At 44.9% G+C, this 19,141-nt stretch overlaps 1 protein-coding gene across 2 annotated transcripts in view; it reads right to left on the bottom strand.

Annotated features, from left to right (window-relative positions):
• The window catches only part of PLEKHJ1 (pleckstrin homology domain containing J1), a 29,726-nt gene extending 11,894 nt beyond the window's left edge, over positions 1 to 17,832 (bottom strand). For both annotated transcript variants that reach the window (XM_068107773.2, XM_068107774.2), the window contains exons 1-3: positions 17,670 to 17,832; positions 16,815 to 16,905; positions 12,260 to 12,327 (exon numbers count right to left, since the gene is read on the bottom strand). In XM_068107773.2, coding sequence (XP_067963874.1) covers positions 12,260 to 12,327; positions 16,815 to 16,899 — 153 coding nt within the window. In that variant the 5' untranslated portion in view covers positions 16,900 to 16,905; positions 17,670 to 17,832. The remainder of the gene's footprint in view (positions 1 to 12,259; positions 12,328 to 16,814; positions 16,906 to 17,669) is intronic.
• Positions 17,833 to 19,141: the final 1,309 nt, after the last annotated feature.

Below are 19,141 nucleotides of genomic sequence, written 5' to 3'. Positions count from 1 at the left end.
AGCACACGCGACCTTGAATGGCCTTATCGCCGAGCCAACGGACCGAGCACAGAGCGGGGCGCCTCACCCGGCCTTGATGAGCTGTCCTCCTCCTCCCGGGCCCCTGGCTGCACGCACGTCCTTGGTGAGATACATCGGGCCGCCACAACAAATGGCGCGAACGCGACCGGCCACGGAGCGACCGACCTTGACTGGCGTTTGAACGCCTTCCTCAAACAAACAAAAAGTTCCGGCTTTGAAAGCTCCTCCTGTTGTGCATGCGCATGCGCCATCTGACGGCAGTTCGGACGAACTACACGCTCTTGATCGAGCACATGAAAGTACAATTGACTGCGATCTTTCGCACGTGACACGAGCGCCATCTGACGGCAGCTCGTACGAACTACACGCTCTTGATTGAGCACATGAAAGTACAATTGACTGTGATCTTTCGCACGTGACACGAGCGCCATCTGACGGCGGCTCGTACGAACTACACGCTCTTGGTCCGGCACGACCAACTATGCGTTTGGCACGGGGGCCCTCCAGAGGCTCCTCAAACGACCGGAAAACTGTAGCCGGTGTGGGATCCACGCGCGAGGCGCGATCTTCTCGCTCGGACGGCGCAATACCTGCCAGATCTTCTGGCCTTGATCAGGCCATTATCCCGCTCTTGGTCGAAGGCATTTTTGCGCGGGCCCTAGTCGACACAGGATCTACGGATAGTTTCATCGATCAGCGGCTCGTGCGTCAACATGGGTGGCCGGTCATCGGGACTACACGACGGATCTTCATGGCCTCCCAGGGACTTCGGCTCAGCACGAAGGGGGAATGTCGATTGAAACTTGTGATAAAGGGACGCATGTTTTCCGATGTACATCTCATGGTCTTGCCTGCCTTATGTGCTGACATCCTGTTAGGACACGATTTTCTTAAGCGACATGGACGTTTGGAAATTGAATTCGGTGGGACGGACACGCTTGCTGTGTGTGCACTCGCGAAAATGGAAATTGAGCCTCTTTCGCTGTTCCCCAACCTGACCACTGACTGCGCTCCTGTAGCGGTAAAATCGCGGCGCTACTCACGAGCGGACGCGCAATTCATTGCGGAAGAAACGGCCTAACTCTTAAAGGACGGTGTTATCGAACCTAGCCGGTCGCCGTGGCGGGCCCAGGTCTTAGTGGTGCGAAGTGAGGCCCATCGCCGGCGCATGATAAATAATCGACTACTCACAGACGGTTAATCTCTTTACACAGCTGGACGCCTACCCCTTACCGGGGATGGACGCGCTAGTACGACTGGTGGCCCAGTACTCCGTCTACAGCACTCTCGATCTGCGTAGTGCGTATCATCAGATCCCCATCTCTAGGGCTGATCGCATCTACACCACCTTTGAATCGGGTCAAAGGTTATACCAGTTCATCCGATTACCTTTTGGGGTGACGAACGGGGTCGCCTGTTTTCAGAGGGCTATGGACGACCTCGTTACTAAGGAGAACTTGACAGATGTCTTTGTCTATCTGGACAATCTTACGGTTTGTGGGTATGACCAGGAGCATCACGATGCTAATCTGAAGCGCTTCCTCGAGGTCGCGCATAGGTATCACCTAACCATGAATGAGGCTAAGTGTCGTTACTCTCAACGCACGATAGATCTTCTGGGGTACACCGTGACCCATGGCTCAGTCTCTCCGGATAAGGAGCGTCTGCGACCTTTGCTCGATATGGCCCCGCCCGGCGATCGAGCTTCACTGAAGCGTGCTCTCGGGTTGTTCGCCCACTATTCGAAGTGGGTGCAAAATTTCTCCGCGAAGCTCCGCCCCCTCGTGGCCTGCGACACGTTCCCCATGAGCCCGGCCGCCTTGGCGGCCTTCGGGGGCCTTAAGGCCGACATCGCTGGTGCCGCTGTGGCGACGATTGACGAGAGCGAATCTTTCATCTTAGAAAGTGATGCCTCGGATCATGCGATAGCGGCGACTCTCTCCCAAGGGGGGCGCCCTGTGGCTTTCTTTTCGCGGACTCTCACCTCCGCTGAGCGGAGGCATTCGTCTGTCGAAAAGGAAGCGTACGCGATCGTCGAGTCGATTCGGCGATGGCGACCGTACTTACTCGGGCGATGCTTCCAAATCATCACGGACCAACAAAGCGTTGCGTTCATGTACGACACCTTACATGCTCAACGTATTAAGAATGAGAAAATCACTCGCTGGCGTGTCGAACTCGCCGACTTCTGCTACACCATCACATACCGCCCGGGGAAGGATAACCTGGTTGCCGACGCCTTATCGAAGCCGGCTTCGTGCGCGGGGATCGTAACTTTGGAGGGGCTGCGCACTTTGCACGACACTATGTGTCATCCAGGGGTGGCGCGTTTCGCTCATTTTGTGCGTAGTGGTAATCTGCCGTACTCGATTGAAGACATCCGCCGGATCTGCCATGACTGCGCTATATGTGCGGAACTCAAACCGCGTTTTTACAACCCTCCCATGGGGACGCTGGTTAGGGCTACTAGACCGTGGGAGAGATTGGCAATGGATTTCAAAGGACCGCTGCCGGTGTCGAGCAACTCTCGTTATCTGCTCACTATCGTTGATGAGTACTCGCGATTCCATTTTGCTTACACGTGCGGGGATATGACGGCTGCCACGGTCATACGGTGCCTGCAGAATTTGTTTTCTATGTTTGGGTATCCGGCCTACGTGCATACCGATCGGGGTGCGGTGTTCCTGTCACAGGAGGTGAGAGGTTATTTGCTCCAAAATAATGTTGCTTCGAGTTACACCACACCGTACAGACCCCAGGCGAATGGGCAGATCGAACGCTTCAATGGGATTATATGGAGGGCCGTCATGCTAAACCTCCGGACCCTCGGCCGGGGTCTCGATAAATGGGCTTGGTCGCTACCTGCGGCTCTGAACTCGATCCGGGCTCTCCTATGTACGGCCACCAACCAGACTCCTCACGAAAGACTGTTCCACCACCCTAGAAGCTCGGGTAGTATCCGATCTTTACCCAGCTGGCTCGCTGAGCCGGGGCCGGCTTATCTCAAACGAGCGGTGCGCACGAGCAAGTACGACCCCTTTGTGGATAAGGTGCAGGTACTCCAGGCTAATCCCGAGCATGCTCGTGTGCTGACGGCAGATGGACGTGAGTCCACTGTCTCCGTACGCCATCTCGTCCCTTGTGGGGTCATCGACCCTTATAGGGATATCGACGAACCGATCTACGAGTCTATGGACTCTACCGAAGCTTCCTCTATGGAACCTTTGCCGTCACCTCTGTCGTCACCTACACCCCTGCCTGAAGGCTCTGAGGTGCCCCCTCCGACACCTGCCTCCAGCGGCTACTCCGACGCAGGGGACTCCGGGCTTGGGGACGCCGTACCCGGTAGTTTCCGGACACGGGCTGGCAGGGTAGTTCGCCACCCCGACCGCTACGGGTGGACCGACTGACATGGAATGACGTACCCCAATCAATTAATGCTGACGCACGCTTGCGATCTGCCTAGCGGCAGTATAGTTCTAACGGCGGGGAGAATGTAGTGAAATTATACCAAAGCTGAACCCAGGAGAGAAACTCGCTTCAGCCAATGAAGGGCGTCTATAAAACCTGGGACATCCGCGACGCTGAGCCACTCCTGTGACATTTACTTTACATGTAGTCTTGAATGGTACGTATATGCTAGACTCGCACATATATACTAGACTCGCTTGCTTTGACTATTATTATCGGTCCTCTCTGTATGATACCAAGATCCTGATATCTATTGCATGATTGTATTTTTACAGGATGATGCCAGAGATATAATTGAGATTAAACCTACCTATGGGACAAAGTTGTGGACCTGATTGATTTCCACGACAGACATCATTTTCAAACTGCATGCAACAGTGCTGTTGGGTGATATTTGTAAAATTACGCATTGATAGGGTGAGCGGTTTCAGAGATATACTTATTTAATATTTTCCTTAAATCCAAAATGGCTGCCAAACCATGTGCCCTATGATGTCATAAATTTAATATTTCAATTAAAATGAGTCATAGATCATGTGCATGCAATTTCAGATTTTTAGGATAAGGAATTCGATTAAACATTTTTGGCTGGTACATCACTTCACCTATGATGTCATCATTATCATGCTTTTGTTCCCCAATGGGAGTACTTGACAATGTGCCAAGTTTAAAATATTTCCATTCAGCGGTTTCCGAGAAATATTTTTTCATTATTTGCTTTTAATCCAAGATTTTTCATTCAAGAATTTCATTCTCCGTTTATTTGTTCGGGATTAAACCTGTTTGGTTTTATTCAAAGCTTTATCCCGGTGTGTACCCTGGTTAGAATAGGTACACTGTATCCCTGCGTGTCGTAAGAGGCGACTAAGAGGGTTGGCATCAAGAAGGGCATCCGGCCGTGAAAACATTGCCTCAAAAAGAGAACCATGACAATTACAACTACATATGGGCAGGGTACAGCCTGAAGTGGAGATCGGTTTCTGAGGTTTGGGACATGGAATGTAGGGACAATGACAGGGAGATCAGGAGAAGTGGTGGAAGTATTGATCAGAAGAAGAGTGGACATATGTTGTGTACAAGAGACGAGATGGAAGGGAAGTGGTTTGAGAATGGTGAAGGGTAGGCAGGGACAGAAATACAAGTTTGTGTGGCAAGGGTGCCCGGAGGGCGTGAATGGTGTTGGTGTCCTGTTTTCTGAGGGGTTGGTAGACAGTGTGGTGAGTGTGACTAGAGTGAGTGATAGGTTGATGATGGTGAAAATCATGATTGGAAAGCTCTTGGTGAACGTCATCTCAGGATATGCTTCGCAGGTTGGTCGGAGCGATGAAGAGAAGGACAAGTTCTGGTGTGCGAAAGAGAAACTGATGGAAAACGTGAAAGATGAGGAAGTTGTTGTGGTAGGAGGAGACCTAAATGGACATGTGGGAAAGAGTATGGACGGTTTTGAGGGAGTTCATGGGGGTTATGGATATGGTGTGAGAAATGGAGAGGGTGAAAGGATTTTGGAGTTTGCTGATGGAGCTGATTTGTTGATTTGTAATACTCAGTTCCAGAAAGAGGATAATAAGCTTGTTACATACACGTCAGGTGGGTCGACGACAACCGTGGACTACCTGATGGTGCGTAGGCGAGATATGGGGCACCTCCGGGACACAAAGGTGATCCCAGGGGAGGAGGCTGTTTCACAGCACCACTTGGTTGTCTGCGACATAAGGGTGAAAGGTGCGAGGAGAGCTCGGCAGGTGAAGTACCAACCGAGAATGAAGGTGTGGAGGTTGAAAGAGGTGACAGTAAGGGAGGCATTAAAAGAGAGGCTGAGTAGGTTAGAGGATGATGTTGTGAGCTTGAAAGTGGTTGGATGTCAATGAAAGATAGTCTGTTGGGAGCCGTTGGTGAGGTATGTGGATGGACAAAAGGACCACCGGGGCACTCGGAAACATGGTGGTGGGATGAGGAAGTTGGAAAGAGGATTGACGAGAAGAGGAAGAAGTTCAAGGAGTGGCAGAAGGCGAAGGGTACGGGAGCAGAAAAAGCAGAGCATGAAGGTTATAAGGCAGCCAAGAAGGCTGCAAAGAAAGAGGTAGCAAAGGCGCAGGAGGCATGTAGGAAAATGTTCGGAGAAAGCTTGGATTCGGAAGAGGATCAGAGAGCGGTATTCAGGATTGCAAAGCAGATAGCGAAAGAGAGGTGTGATGTGATGGGGGTGAGTTGCTTGAAGGATGAAGTGGGACAAATCGTTGTGGACCCAGATGGAATTAAAGGAAGATGGAAAAGCTATATGGAAATGCTGTTGAATACAGAGATTGAATGGGATGGCAACAAAGAGAGTAACCCAGTTTTAGGACCGGCAGAGAAGATAACTGAGAAGGAAGTTGAGGAAGCGATCAAAGCAATGAAGAGTAGAAAAGCGGGAGGGCCGACGGGAGTTGTGGGAGATATGTGGAAGGCAGCAGGAAGTTGGGGTGTGTAAGAGAATGACAGAGATCTGTAATCTGGTGGTGAAAGAAGGCCGCATTCCAGTGGATTGGGAACTGAGTACCCTCGTCCCTCTAGACAAGGGGAAAGGTGACCCTCTGGAGTGTGGCTCGTACCGAGCGATAAAGTTATTGGAGCATGGAATGAAGGTATTGGAAAGGGTGTTGGAGAGGAGGATAAGGAAGAAGGTGAAGATCGACGAAATGCAGTTTGGATTTATGCCAGGAAGAGGAACGACAGACGCGCTCTTTATTGTGAGGCAGTTGCAGGAGAAGTACATGGAGAAGAGGAAGAAGTTGTTTCTTGGGTTTGTTGATCTGGAGAAAGCATTCGATAGGGTTCCACGCGAAGTATTGACATGGGCATTGAGGAAGTTGGGAGTGGAGGAACGGTTGATCAGAGTAGTGATGGCAATGTACAAAAGAGCGCGCACAGCTGCAAGGACGAAGGACGGGAACAGTGGTGAGTTTGAGGTGAAGGTGGGAGTGCATCAGGGGTCAGTACTAAGTCCACTACTATTTGTAGCTGTGATGGAAGTGCTGGCTCAGAACGTAAAGGAGGGTTTACCGTGGGAGTTGTTGTATGCAGATGATCTGGTGTTGATTGCGGAAAGTATGGATGGACTGAAGGAAAAGCTGAACAAGTGGAAGGAATGTATGGAGACAAAAGGTCTGAAGGTGAATATAGGAAAGACGAAGGTAATGGCAAGTGGTAAAGCATGTGGTGAGGTGGAAAGAACTGGGAAGTGGCCATGTGCTGTGTGCAGGAAGGGTGTCGGAGTGAACTCCATTCAATGTACAATGTGCGCTGAGTGGGTTCATCAAAAATGAAGTGGTCTGAGAGGGTCATTAACCAGTGTGAAAGCTACATTCAAATGTAAGGTGTGCACAGAGGGAGCTGCAGATGGAGGAAATGTTGAGAGTGGATCTTGGAGACGGCGTGAAGCTGGAAAGTGTGAAAACATTTTGCTACCTAGGAGACATGCTGAATGGAGAAGGTGGATCAGACTCGGCAACGATTGCAAGAGTGAGATGTGCATGGAAAAAGTTTTGGGAACTGAGTGGCGTGCTGATGAGGAGGGGAGTGTCGGTGAAGCTGAAGGGAAAGGTGTATGCTGCATGTGTGAGAAGTGTTATGATTTATGGGAGCGAGACATGGGTAATGAACGCAGAGCAGCAACAAAGGCTGGAAAGGGTGGAAATGCGAATGGTTCGGTGGATGTGCGGAGTATCGTTGAGAGAGAGGAAGACAAATGATGAATTGCGAAAGATGATGGGAATAGAGCCTGTGATTGATGCTGTGAAGAGGAACAGGTTGAGATGGTTTGGTCATGTGTTGAGGAAGGATGAAAGTGACTGGTTGAGAAGAGTGATGGAAATGAATGTAGAAGGAAGTCGAGGACGGGGAGGACCGAGAAAGACATGGCTAAAGATGGTGGAAGAAGAAATGCGGGCAAGGGGGTTAACAAGGAGAGATGCAGAAAATAGGGCAAAATGGAGAAGATTGTCATGGGGACCGCAAGGCTAACCCCCGCTCTAGCAGGGAAAATGGCCTTAAAATGCATGTTGTTTGTTGCTTTTAATCCAAGATGGCTGCCATACCATGTGACATACAACGTCACAATTATCGTAAAAACATTCTGCATGGGTGTGACTCATATCCTGAAAGTTTTGTCTCAGTCAGACATATGGTGGCTGAGAAAAACGAGGTTTAGCCCAGACAGACGGATGCACGGATATAAGGACTGACAGACAACCCAAAAACATAATGCCTCCAGCGACTTTGTCGGTGGAGGCATAAAAAACGATTTGTTTCCCTGGAAAATGTGATGTTCAATGGCGTTGATAAATATCGAGATCAAGCCGTTATGACATACAATGACAATGTGGAAACATATCCATGTGTAATAGCTGAGATGGAGGCCTAAGCCACACATCCCATCTTAGCCATTGACTCAGATTGGCTTGAATAAGTGGTATTGCCCCCTTTGGCAGAAACAAGCTCAAGTAGGCATTTCATATAACTGTCTACCAGTCTCTGACATCGACTGGGAGAAATTATTGCCCACTCCTCCATGCAGAATTCTTTCAGCTGTGCGATGTTTGAGGGGTTTCTTGCATGCACAGCTCGTTTCAAATCCCCCCACAACATCTCGTTGGGATTTAGATCCGGGCTTTGACTTGGCCATTCCAGAACCCTCCATTTCTTTCTTGTCAGCCATTCCATGGTGGATTTACTGGTATGTTTAGGGTCATTGTCATGTTGCAAGGTCCATGTTCGGTTGAGCTTCAACTTTCCGACAGATGGCCTCACATTATCCTCAAGCACCCTCTGGTACAATGAAGAATTCATAGTGGATTCTATGATGGTGAGCTGCCCAGGCCCTGATGCAGCAAAGCTGCCCCAAACCATAATATTTCCACCACCATGCTTTACAATTGGTATCAGGTTCTTGTGGTCAAATGCTGTCTTTGGTTTTCGCCAAACATGTCTTCTGGTACTGTGGCCAAATAGCTCTACCTTTGACTCATCTGTCCAGAGCACATTGTTCCAGAAGTGCTGGTCTTTGCCGAGGTGTTCATTGGCAAACTTTAGTCTTGCCCTGATGTTCTTTCTGGACAGCAAAGGTTTCCTCCTGGCACACCTCCCATGTAGATCAAATTTGTGCAGCCTCTTTCTAATGGTAGACTCATGCCCTTTGACATCAACAGTGGCAAGAGCTACCTGTAGGTCCCGTGATGACATTCTGGGGTTCTTAGAGACTTCTTTCAGCATCTTGCAGTCTGCTGTTGGGCTGAACTTGCTGGGGTGGCCTGGCCTGAACAAGTTGGCAGTTGTTTGGAATCTTCTCCACTTGTAGATGATCTTCCGGACAGTCGAATGATCGATTTCAAATTGTTTGGAGATCTTTTTAAATCCCTTCCCAGACTCGTAGGCATCTATAACCTTCTTTCTGAAGGCCTCAGAGAGCTCTTTTGATCTAGGCATGGTGAGGCCGCACACTTCAACAACAAAGAGCAAAGCAAACTAAATGTCTGAGGTTTAAATAAGACCGGTTCCTCCAAGATCCCCTCTAACGATGTTCTAATCATTTGCACCTGAGCTGGTGCACCTGATTCTAATTTTAGGTATTTGAAGTAGTGATAAATGTAGGGGTGTACTTTCTTTTTCCACATGCAAAATTTGCATTTCTGTTTATTTAAATTATACAATGGACTACAAAATGTAAATGTTTCATGATATTTGTTATATTATATCACCTTTATCTATCAATATTGTTGAAATGAAGATCAAATAGCTGTATGTTGAAATATGTTGAAAAAGTCAAAACTTTACATGGGGTGTACTTACTTTTTCACGTGACTGTATAGTGTATAGCATGATATTTCAAAAGTTTGTGGACGAGTTATGACAAAACTATGTGGACGAGTTGGTTCGGTGACAAAAACAAGCCGATTCGATTTTGGTTAAGGTACGGATCCAGATCCGGCCCATCAGTGGGATACAAAACAGAAACTATTCGGTCTCGTGGAGGTTTGCGCTCTACCAAGTGCCGTTCCCATTACAAATGAAATGTGCAGAGTGAAGCGTCTCCTCCACCATTACACTTATCCTCATTTGATTTTTCTGTTATTTGTGTACATCAGGTTTCGTTTTAAAAAACTAAATCTAAAGGGGGACAGTGAGAAGGAATGATAATAAGCAATGCAGTACTGCACACAAAATTCCCATCCCTCCACAATTAACACATGCATCCTCTGCATTTGAGCTGAGGTTAGCATTAAGATTACTAGGGCATGCCCGTACTATATATATATCTAAAATTATATCCCCCCCCCCTCTATTTACATGAAATGGTTTGGTCCAAAGCGAACGGCTTGCGAGTACGGTGACAATCCCCCCCCTCTATTTACATGAAATGGTTTGGTCCAAAGCGAACGGCTTGCGAGTACGGTGACAATCCCCCCCCCTCTATTTACATGAAATGGTTTGGTCCAAAGCGAACGGCTTGCGGAGTTTGGTAAAGAAATCGCCATAGCGTGCACAAACGCGCAGGAAAGCGAAAGAATCGCAAATTAGTTTTAATTAGTTTTAAAACATAGTTTAACGCCAACATAGCGGCAACATAGTTTGCCAACGTGAAATAAATGAATACGCTCTCAAATGTGCCGTCCGAGGCAGAGTCTGTTCGCCACGTTCGGCACACGTGATAGCTCGCTGCTCTCTGATTGGTTGAATCGTTTTTTGGACATAGCTCGGTAACTACTTGTCCGATTAATATGAAACCTTGAAAAGGCACATCCTCAGGTCCCCAGCAATATACCTGGCAAGTTTCAAGTATATCGGACCGGTAGTTGTCGAGAAACAGCGGTCGCATACACACAGACACACACACACACAGAGATTACTGGAATTATAGATAGATGGTTATGGTTAAGGTTATGGTTATGGCTGTGGGCAGGATTGAGGTTAGCAGTTGATATATGCTGAGGTTCGCTTCTTCATTTTTATTTGTACACATTGTAGAGGCTTGTGGAGTAGCTGGAACACACAGCGGAGCAGGACGTAAAAGAACGAAAAGAAAGGCAGAAATAGGGGGGAGGACTGGTGGAAACACACCAACACAGCAGGGTTGAGGGATAAAAGATCGACTGGGCTGTGCAATGGTTTCAGCAAGATGGGGCCACACTTCATTCTTCCAATAGATCGATACAGCGGCTACAACAGAAATTCATTGATCAAATCATCTTTAGAAGGACAGATTCGGACTGGAACTCAACTCATCTGACTTCTATCTTTGGGGTTACCTGAGGATAGATTTCACAAGGGGAGACACCAGACTATTTCCAACCTCAAAAATGCAATTACCACCAACATCAGAGCTATTGCGGTTCAGGAATGCAGCCAAGTTATCGACAACTTAATCAGGTGGATCCATTTGTGCCTGCTGTACCAGCGCAGTCATGTAGAACACGTTTTGTGAACTGTCTTCTGAAATCACCAGTTTCACTTCTGTGTGTTACTTTATTCTACATATTACAAGCATTCTTTTGTACAAGTTTCATGTTGTTCCAATGGCAAATTTAAAAGTATTACAAAAACTTTGGGTTTCTATTTTTACTGAAACACCCCGTAGTATACATTCCGAATCCATGTTAACACTGTGCAGCACTATTTAAATAAAGGTTGGGAAAAGACTAAAAAAAAGTACCTAAAAACAGCAATAAAAAAATTCTGATCAGGAAAAGAAACTGCACTGCCATGTCAAGCCACATTCAATGCATTTGTGGTTTGTCAGGTTTTAATAGGTGGTGATGTCAATCCACGTCCCATAGCAGCATGTGTTTTGTATACGGGCACATTTTAAAACATTCGTTAATGACACTTTGTTTATGTAAACAACTTTGGGGGACGCATGAAATATGTAACTATTTTATTGAATTCGACCCCCAGTTCATGCCCCAGACAGTGGGGACCTGTAGTTACAGGGGTCACCACAGAAGATTTTTAACTCAAAATTTGATATTGGGTAATTATTTAAAAAACGTTTTTTTTAATGAAAAATATCCTGGTCGAACATTTTTACAATCTTTCAACTTTGCTTTTGGTGGGAAGCATGGGGATTTGCGATGGCATGCCATCGACTTCGTTCTGGTTAATACTGTCACAATATTATGATTAACAAATTGATAAATTATACACCGATTTCAGAGATTTCGGAGACAGACAAAATGAGTCAAACAACTGCCCTTGGGCCCATACAGAACCCACACGTCTGTTATAGAGTTAACATCCACATGTTTTAACTAGAACGGGCACTCGGTAGAGCGCATACCTTCGCCGCAGCTACTGTTCTGTACTTGGCATGGGAGTGTAGGGAACAGAACAACAAAAATACGATTTTGACCTTTTCGTGACCTTGACCTTGACCTTTGACCCGATTGCTCCCAAAATCTAATCAAATGTGTCCCGTATAATAACCAATCATCCCACCAAATTTCATGCAATTCGGTTGAATACTTTTTGAGTTATGCGAATAACATACACACACACACACAGACATACAAATAAATACACAGCGATCAAAACATAACCTTCCGCTTTTGCGAAGGTAACAAAGGGCAGATCACTTAACACACTCACTTAACACACTCAAATTCCAAAAGTGATTGGACATTCAACACGATTTGAAGACACAATCAGATTATTTAAAGCAAAGACTAAATAAAACAAACATGCTGTTATTATGCAATTTAAAAATATATATATATTAAATTTAGGTTCTCCTTACTTCTGTTTCCTCTAGACGATAGTAAAAGAGGAAATTTTTGGCAAGCTTCACAAGGCGTTCCTTGTACACTGCAAGACAAAAAACACACACGACTTGTGATTATGATCATCCCCTGTACAGATGCCACAGTGCAAGTGGTTTACTGACCCCTGCTGCAGGACAGGGGGAATTATTAGCCATGGCACAAAATATATTTGCCCCACTCCCCCACTATCCACCAACCCCCTCTCCAGGCTGCTCCCAGTATACCTAAAGAGAAAGTTATACCGAAACTATAGAACAAGAAAATGATAGAAATACCAAGATGTTGATGCCTTAGGGGCAGAAGATTGCATTCGGACGAAGTTGATTACACAACAATTAGATGTGGCGAAGCACAAGATGGAAGCCTGTATGTTCATGGCAATGACTAAGGAGCCAACAACAATTAAAATGGGGCCTGTAGATGTCTAATACATTGCAAGTTACACCGGTTTTCTTCCACTCTCATGTACCTGTGAAGCAACTCAAAAAACACATTTGGCCAAGCTGACAATCATCCCAAACAACATGTTTTACAGATTTATGTGGATTCTTGGAGCAATATACCTGAAAATAAAAGTTGCTACGCTTCATGCCAAATCTGAAGACACCTCAGATCTGAAGACACCTCAGGTTGGATTATCACTTCAAAAGTTAGAACAGTTTCAAGATTTCACCTAACCCCACCTCATTGCCCCCTGATTGTTGCCCACTCAGACCAAAATTGTTCTATAGACTCTAATGTTCAAGGCGATACTGAAAATAAAACTTCTGAAAATAAATGACTGAGGATCCGGGCACCCCACTATACAGCATACGCATTGTTTTGCGTTTCTTTACTCATTGTTCTTTATTTCTTCTATTCATTGTTTGAATACAAAAATTTGGACAAGTATCTTGACAAAGTGTGATTGTGGGGAATTAGATGAGAGATATCGTTTTCAATCACATGAACAAGAAATGCTATCTGGCTAGACAATTAAAAACTTGAGTTTTAAAGAGTCAAAATATGCTGAGACTGCCCCTTCAAGCTTCCTGGATGTCATCAGCTTATCAGGGCCTGGGCGGCCCCCACATGATTAACATGTCGCCTCTTCGAATCACTTCCTCCTTAAAAAAAAAAAAATGAAACGCCTGGGAAAATCACAGGTATCTGGAAATAGTGGACAACCACATGAACATTTAAATAAAAAAATAAAAAATAAAAAACACCTGTGCATCTCAGCTCATAGAAAGCTTATACCCAGGGGGCTAAATGGGTTTTACAGACATGGCATGCTGTAAAAGGTTGGCTGCCAAAAAAACATATCTATATATATCTAGGAACAAAATGTATATGGACTTTGCCAACAAGCTACTGGAAATCTGTAGGAAGCCTCTACACACATGACCATATACACAAATATGGCGCCTTTCGCGGTGATCAGCCATTATGGTTTATCTATGTTCCACGAATGGAAAAGTTAGTTCTAGCAACCCAAATAGACCATAACTAAGTAATTATGACAGCCTGTACCAACTGCAGTTCCATTGCAAGCCATAATATTGGGCCAATCATTAAATAGTGTTCGGAAAACCATAGAATTATGTTTGAAAATTTTAACCTTTTACAGCACACCGTGTCTGTTAAACCCATTTGGCCCCCTGGGTATATGGATTTTTTTATATATAATTTATAGATATTTATTGTGAAAGCTAACATTATGTCAATTTGTGTTGCCTGAAGTCTTCAGAGCAGCAGCATAGGTACACCCGGTCACGACCACTAAGGCAGTTTGAAATCAGTGAGCAGCACAGAGCCCCTGACCCGCAGGAGTTCTTCTCTGTGTCTGCCAACAAAACTGGACTGCTGAGCTTCCTGTGTGAGACATGGTGCCAGGGGGAAGAGCTCCAACCATAGGTTCGACCCGATTGTAACTGGGTGGTGGCTTCAAGGAAGAAACTAAGAGTGTGCTGATTACAGAGGGTACAGTCACAGACGTCGCTGCTTTGGAGTCCACTCAACAAGAGGCCGAGGCGATACCAGGGTCATACTGCACTCTGTGTACAGTGTCCAGAACGAGGAGGTGGACCGAATGACCATCCACGCAAATGACACAGATATCATTGTTATATGCTGCAATGCTGCTGAAAGATTTTCCTGAACTGTGGGTTCAAACTGCATGAGAGAGCTATCTACCAATCCATGAGATTGCTGGTGCACTGGGACCTGCAAGCAGCCGAGGACTGCCCTTCATTCACAGTCTGAGAGGACGAGACATCACCAGCTACCCCTACTTTACTGGGAAGAAGGTGTAGCTAAACAGAAGCAAGACAACCAACATCTTGGCATTGGAAGACTTTGCAGATGAATATCAAGGTCCTGCTCAAATCACAGCAGATGTAATCAACCAGGCAAAGGAGCTTGTGGTCGCTGTATATACCAACAAGGGTGATAACTTCGAGGGCTCAGACTTTGGAAAGTTCCAAGTTCACAAGTTCCTAAACAACAAGTCAACTCTGCTGAAGATGCTACCGCCCACAGAGAATGCATTCCAACATCTCAAACATGCGGCGTTGGCGACTGCAATCGACAAGAGTGCTCACATTTGCAAGCAGAGTGTCGAACCATGTGAGGACTATAGGTGGGCCGTGGATGATGGAAAGCTGGTACCAGTGCGATCCACACACCCGACCTGGCCACAGCAGATGATGCACACAATCTCCTGTGGCTGCACCAAAGGCTGCAACACAAACTGCTCATGTGGGAAGAAGAACATTGCCTGTTATATCGGCTGCCGCTGTCAGGGATCGAAAAAGAAGTGCAGCCGTGCCCACTACCCTGCCACCCTTGATAGCAGCAGTGAATCAGAAAGTGATAACTAACAGCACCACAGAAATGCGTCTTCTTATGTTACGTTCACAAACAAAACAATTAAATTCAGGATTAAGCATGCATTTTGAACAATTATTTAATGTTTTGCCCCAAAATATACCTTGATATCGAGATGTAAATGGTTCAGGGAGTAATAACAATATATTTATGATTTAATTGGTTTGTTAGAATTAAGTTTTTCCTTCATCATCACTCAAGGAACATGGACAAACCATAATGGCTGATCGCTGCTAAAGGCGCCGTATTCATGTATAGGGTCATGTTGTTTAGAGGCTTCCTACAGATTTCCAGTAGCTTGTTGGCAAGGTTGTCCATATACATTTTGTTCCAAGATATATATAGATATAATTTTTGGCAGCCAACCTTTTAAAGCACGCCATGTCTGTTTTTACAAAAAAAAAAAAAAAAAAACTGGTTTGGCCCCCTTGGTATTAACTGAGAACCGTTAGATTGTATACGCAAAATGTAAAGCTTCACAGAAGTGCTCTTGATCCTCGTTTAATAATAATAACCTTTCCATTCACGCCGTGAGACACATTGGGCTGCCGAGGCAGTTCCATTGGCTAAGAAGTGCAATCCTTGACAGTTCGTCACTCCGACACAGGGTTCTGGAATGGAATATTACCCCAGTAAGCTGGTACTCATTCTGCCGACCTCGGAAGGTTGACAGGCTGAGTCAACCACCTTGTGTTATTTCAACAGAACAACAGGGGCCCAAACTCAAGACCCTAAGATCTTAAGCCAGCCACCTTAACCATTAAGCCAACACCAGGCTTTGATCCTTGTTTATACATGAATTATTTTTAAAATCACATATTACAATTTATTGTTGGAGGTTCACTGCAACAACAGGCATTTTAAAGGCCATTTTCCCTGCTAGAGCGGGGGTTAGCCCTGCGGTCCCCATGACAATCTTCTCCATTTTGCCCTATTTTCTGCATCTCTCCTTGTTAACCCCCTTGCCCGCATTTCTTCCTCGACCATCTTTAGCCAAGTCTTTCTCGGTCTTCCCTGTCCTCTACTTCCTTCCACATTCATTTCCATCACTCTTCTCAACCAGTCACTTTCATCCTTCCTCAACACATGACCAAACCATCTCAAACTGTTTCTCTTCACAGCATCCATCACAGGCTCTATTCCCATCATCTTTCGCAATTCATCATTTGTCTTCCTCTCTCTCAACGATACTCCTGCGAGTGCGATAGTACTAAACCAGGACGGATGAAAATCAAGCAGGGATCATTCTCAAGCTCAATATTTCTGCATGTATTCTGCATATGATCAAAAACTGCATATCCCAACAGTATTAAACTTTTTGCATACATTAAGGTACATCTATCTCATGGAGGAGCTTGAACATGGATGTAGTAGAAATCAGTGCACAGTTACAGTGAATGAATCACAAATCAATTAGTAAACAAGAGACAGCACATAGGATTTGGACCTAGGTTCTCAGAAAAACGAATCAGAGGTTTTCATGGGAATGCTAAACAGGCCAACCCAACGGCTCGGAGAAGTTATTGTTCCGTACTGTATATGCATATATAACTAAATGAGAGCAGATGAAATAAATTGGGTATACCGACATCCAGACACAACTTGCTGATTGAGATGGGAATAGCTAGCAAAGGAATCTTAAATCTTCAAGCAACTCCCTACCTCCTCTGACACCTCGCATTTGCAACTGCACCTCTCGAACTCCGCCATTGGCAAGGGCTGCCAGCTCCCGTTCATTAAATCTCATACTTTCCTGAGAGGCAGACAACAAACATAGATATTACACAAGGATATACAAGAAAAATGAGAAACCATTTGGGACATGATGCCCCAAGCAAATCCTATTATCATTATCTTCGATGTACAACTCTATTATTTTAATTCACTTAATGAAACACAAGATACACGTCCCTTGTTGTTTCCTACGCAGCCTGTGACTTCTGGTTGCATCATCTCCTAGAAGCACGGCTGTGCCGCTGATGCAGTGCCCCATGTTACCAGTCATTGCTAAGGCTTATTTTGCTGACCTCGGAAGGATGACAGGCTGAGTCAACAACCCACCTGGTGTTAATTCAACGACATGACAGGGGCTTGAACTCAAGACCCTAACATAGTAAGCCACCAGGCCTCCATGTCCATTCATAATTAAACTGCATATCCAATTAAACTCTAGGCAAGGAATTTAGGCAGAGTACAAGCGCACAATGACCTGTTCTTTTCGAGATACCATCAGGTGTTCTAACGGCCACAGCTTAAATGCACATGGGACAGCCGACTTTAGGTCCCCATCTGAAGACCTGCTTGCTTCGAGATGCAACCCCCCAGCACAGCACCAGGTGGATTAAACCGACGAGGGGGATTAAACCGACGAGGGGGATTAATTAAGGGGGAAGAACGCTACCAACAGAACTATCCGACACCTTTCAGCCTGGAATAATCATGTCATTTGTCCAAGTCCCCAAAGGCAAGGATTCAAACAAGAAAAGGAATAAATGCCATTTTCAATTCTGTACTTACGGACTTTAATTTCTGCGAAATGTCAAAGCATTTCAAATAAGCCGGCTGAGGGATTTCAGGAAGTGTAGCTCTTCAAGTGAGTACATAAAAGGAGATTGTTCTGAAGACCATCACCTTAGTCATGTGACAGCCACGCAAATTAAATTACTTCTGCTTATTATCTAATACTCAGTAAAGGATTCAGTTTTTAATATTTTTTCATATTTATATATATATAAATTTATATATATATATTCTAATTTGTTTATTAACATTCATTTTTCGTCATCGTACAATGTAAATAAACTACAGGGAGAATGTCAGCCACGCTTCAAGTTTCTTTCTTGCACACCCTTATAAAATTTTCTTTATCAACAAACGTTTGCAAGCACATAATTTTACATCAATTATTTTGCTCCCTTTATAGCGTTTATTAAATAGCGTTTTTTTCTAATCATTATTCAAGTATAAAAATTGTAAACGATAAACCAGCCACACCAAATTAATACCATCATCGACCTCAACAAGTGAGGCTCAGCACAACCCGTGATCGTGAGATATTATTCATTATTGATCGCATACACAATTAAAACTATAAATAGAACCACCATTCTGTGTGTCAATTTGTGATTTATAGCATGGTTCGATTATGTGTAATAAAATATATTTTGTCATTTACCAGCCTGTCTCGGTCACAGCTTATACACCGCCTAATGTACGTCAGGCACGCCAGAAGGCCATATATAAACCGATCAATTAACTTTTTAATAGGATAAAATATACAGAAATAGCACTTGAGTTTTTTAGGTTATATAATTCTGATTTCGTTTCCATTCATCGAATGAGTCTCAAACCATGAGGAGTGTGTTCAGTTACCAATTAGCTTGTGGAGCGCTCGCCAAGTGGCTTAAGCATTCGAGCAAGCACTCAATTCGAAACGGCTGGCTTGGCGAGCGCTAGCAAGCTGCTTGCTACCTGAACACACCCCACTCACTTAGACAAGACAAACTATATATTTATATCAGTGTATGTCCAGTATTTATATGTCCTAATAGATTCATTTATTCATCAATTTGACACAACTGCATTACTTTAATATACATACAGTACGACACATTGCATGACGTCACTATATGTCGCTCACTTAGATCAATTTATTGGAACCAGGAAGCAAAAGTTTATGGAATATCATTGGACATGTATAGACCGATTAAAACGAGTAATGGGAAATGAATAGAGAGGATTTAGACGAGTTTAGACACCATGTACAGGCTATTTAAATTTCTTATACAGTATATATATATATACACACACACGACTTGCCTATAACTCACCTCGGCAAAAACATGTGTAAAGGTAGATAAAAGCAAATTTTACAGTGTAATTATAATTAAACGTTGTCCTACAAACAGACGCAAGAATGAGATTCAAAGTACAAAATCTGTTGAGAACTTAATTCAAAACATCAGCGATTTCGCGGGAACTGGTTTCGT

This window comes from Myxine glutinosa, chromosome 2 (genome assembly GCF_964187855.1).
Source record: "Myxine glutinosa chromosome 2, kmMyxGlut1.1, whole genome shotgun sequence".
Classification (NCBI taxonomy): Eukaryota; Metazoa; Chordata; class Myxini; order Myxiniformes; family Myxinidae; genus Myxine; species Myxine glutinosa.
Note: the sequence above shows the minus strand (reverse complement) of the source record. Positions and strands in the feature narration are given on the sequence as shown.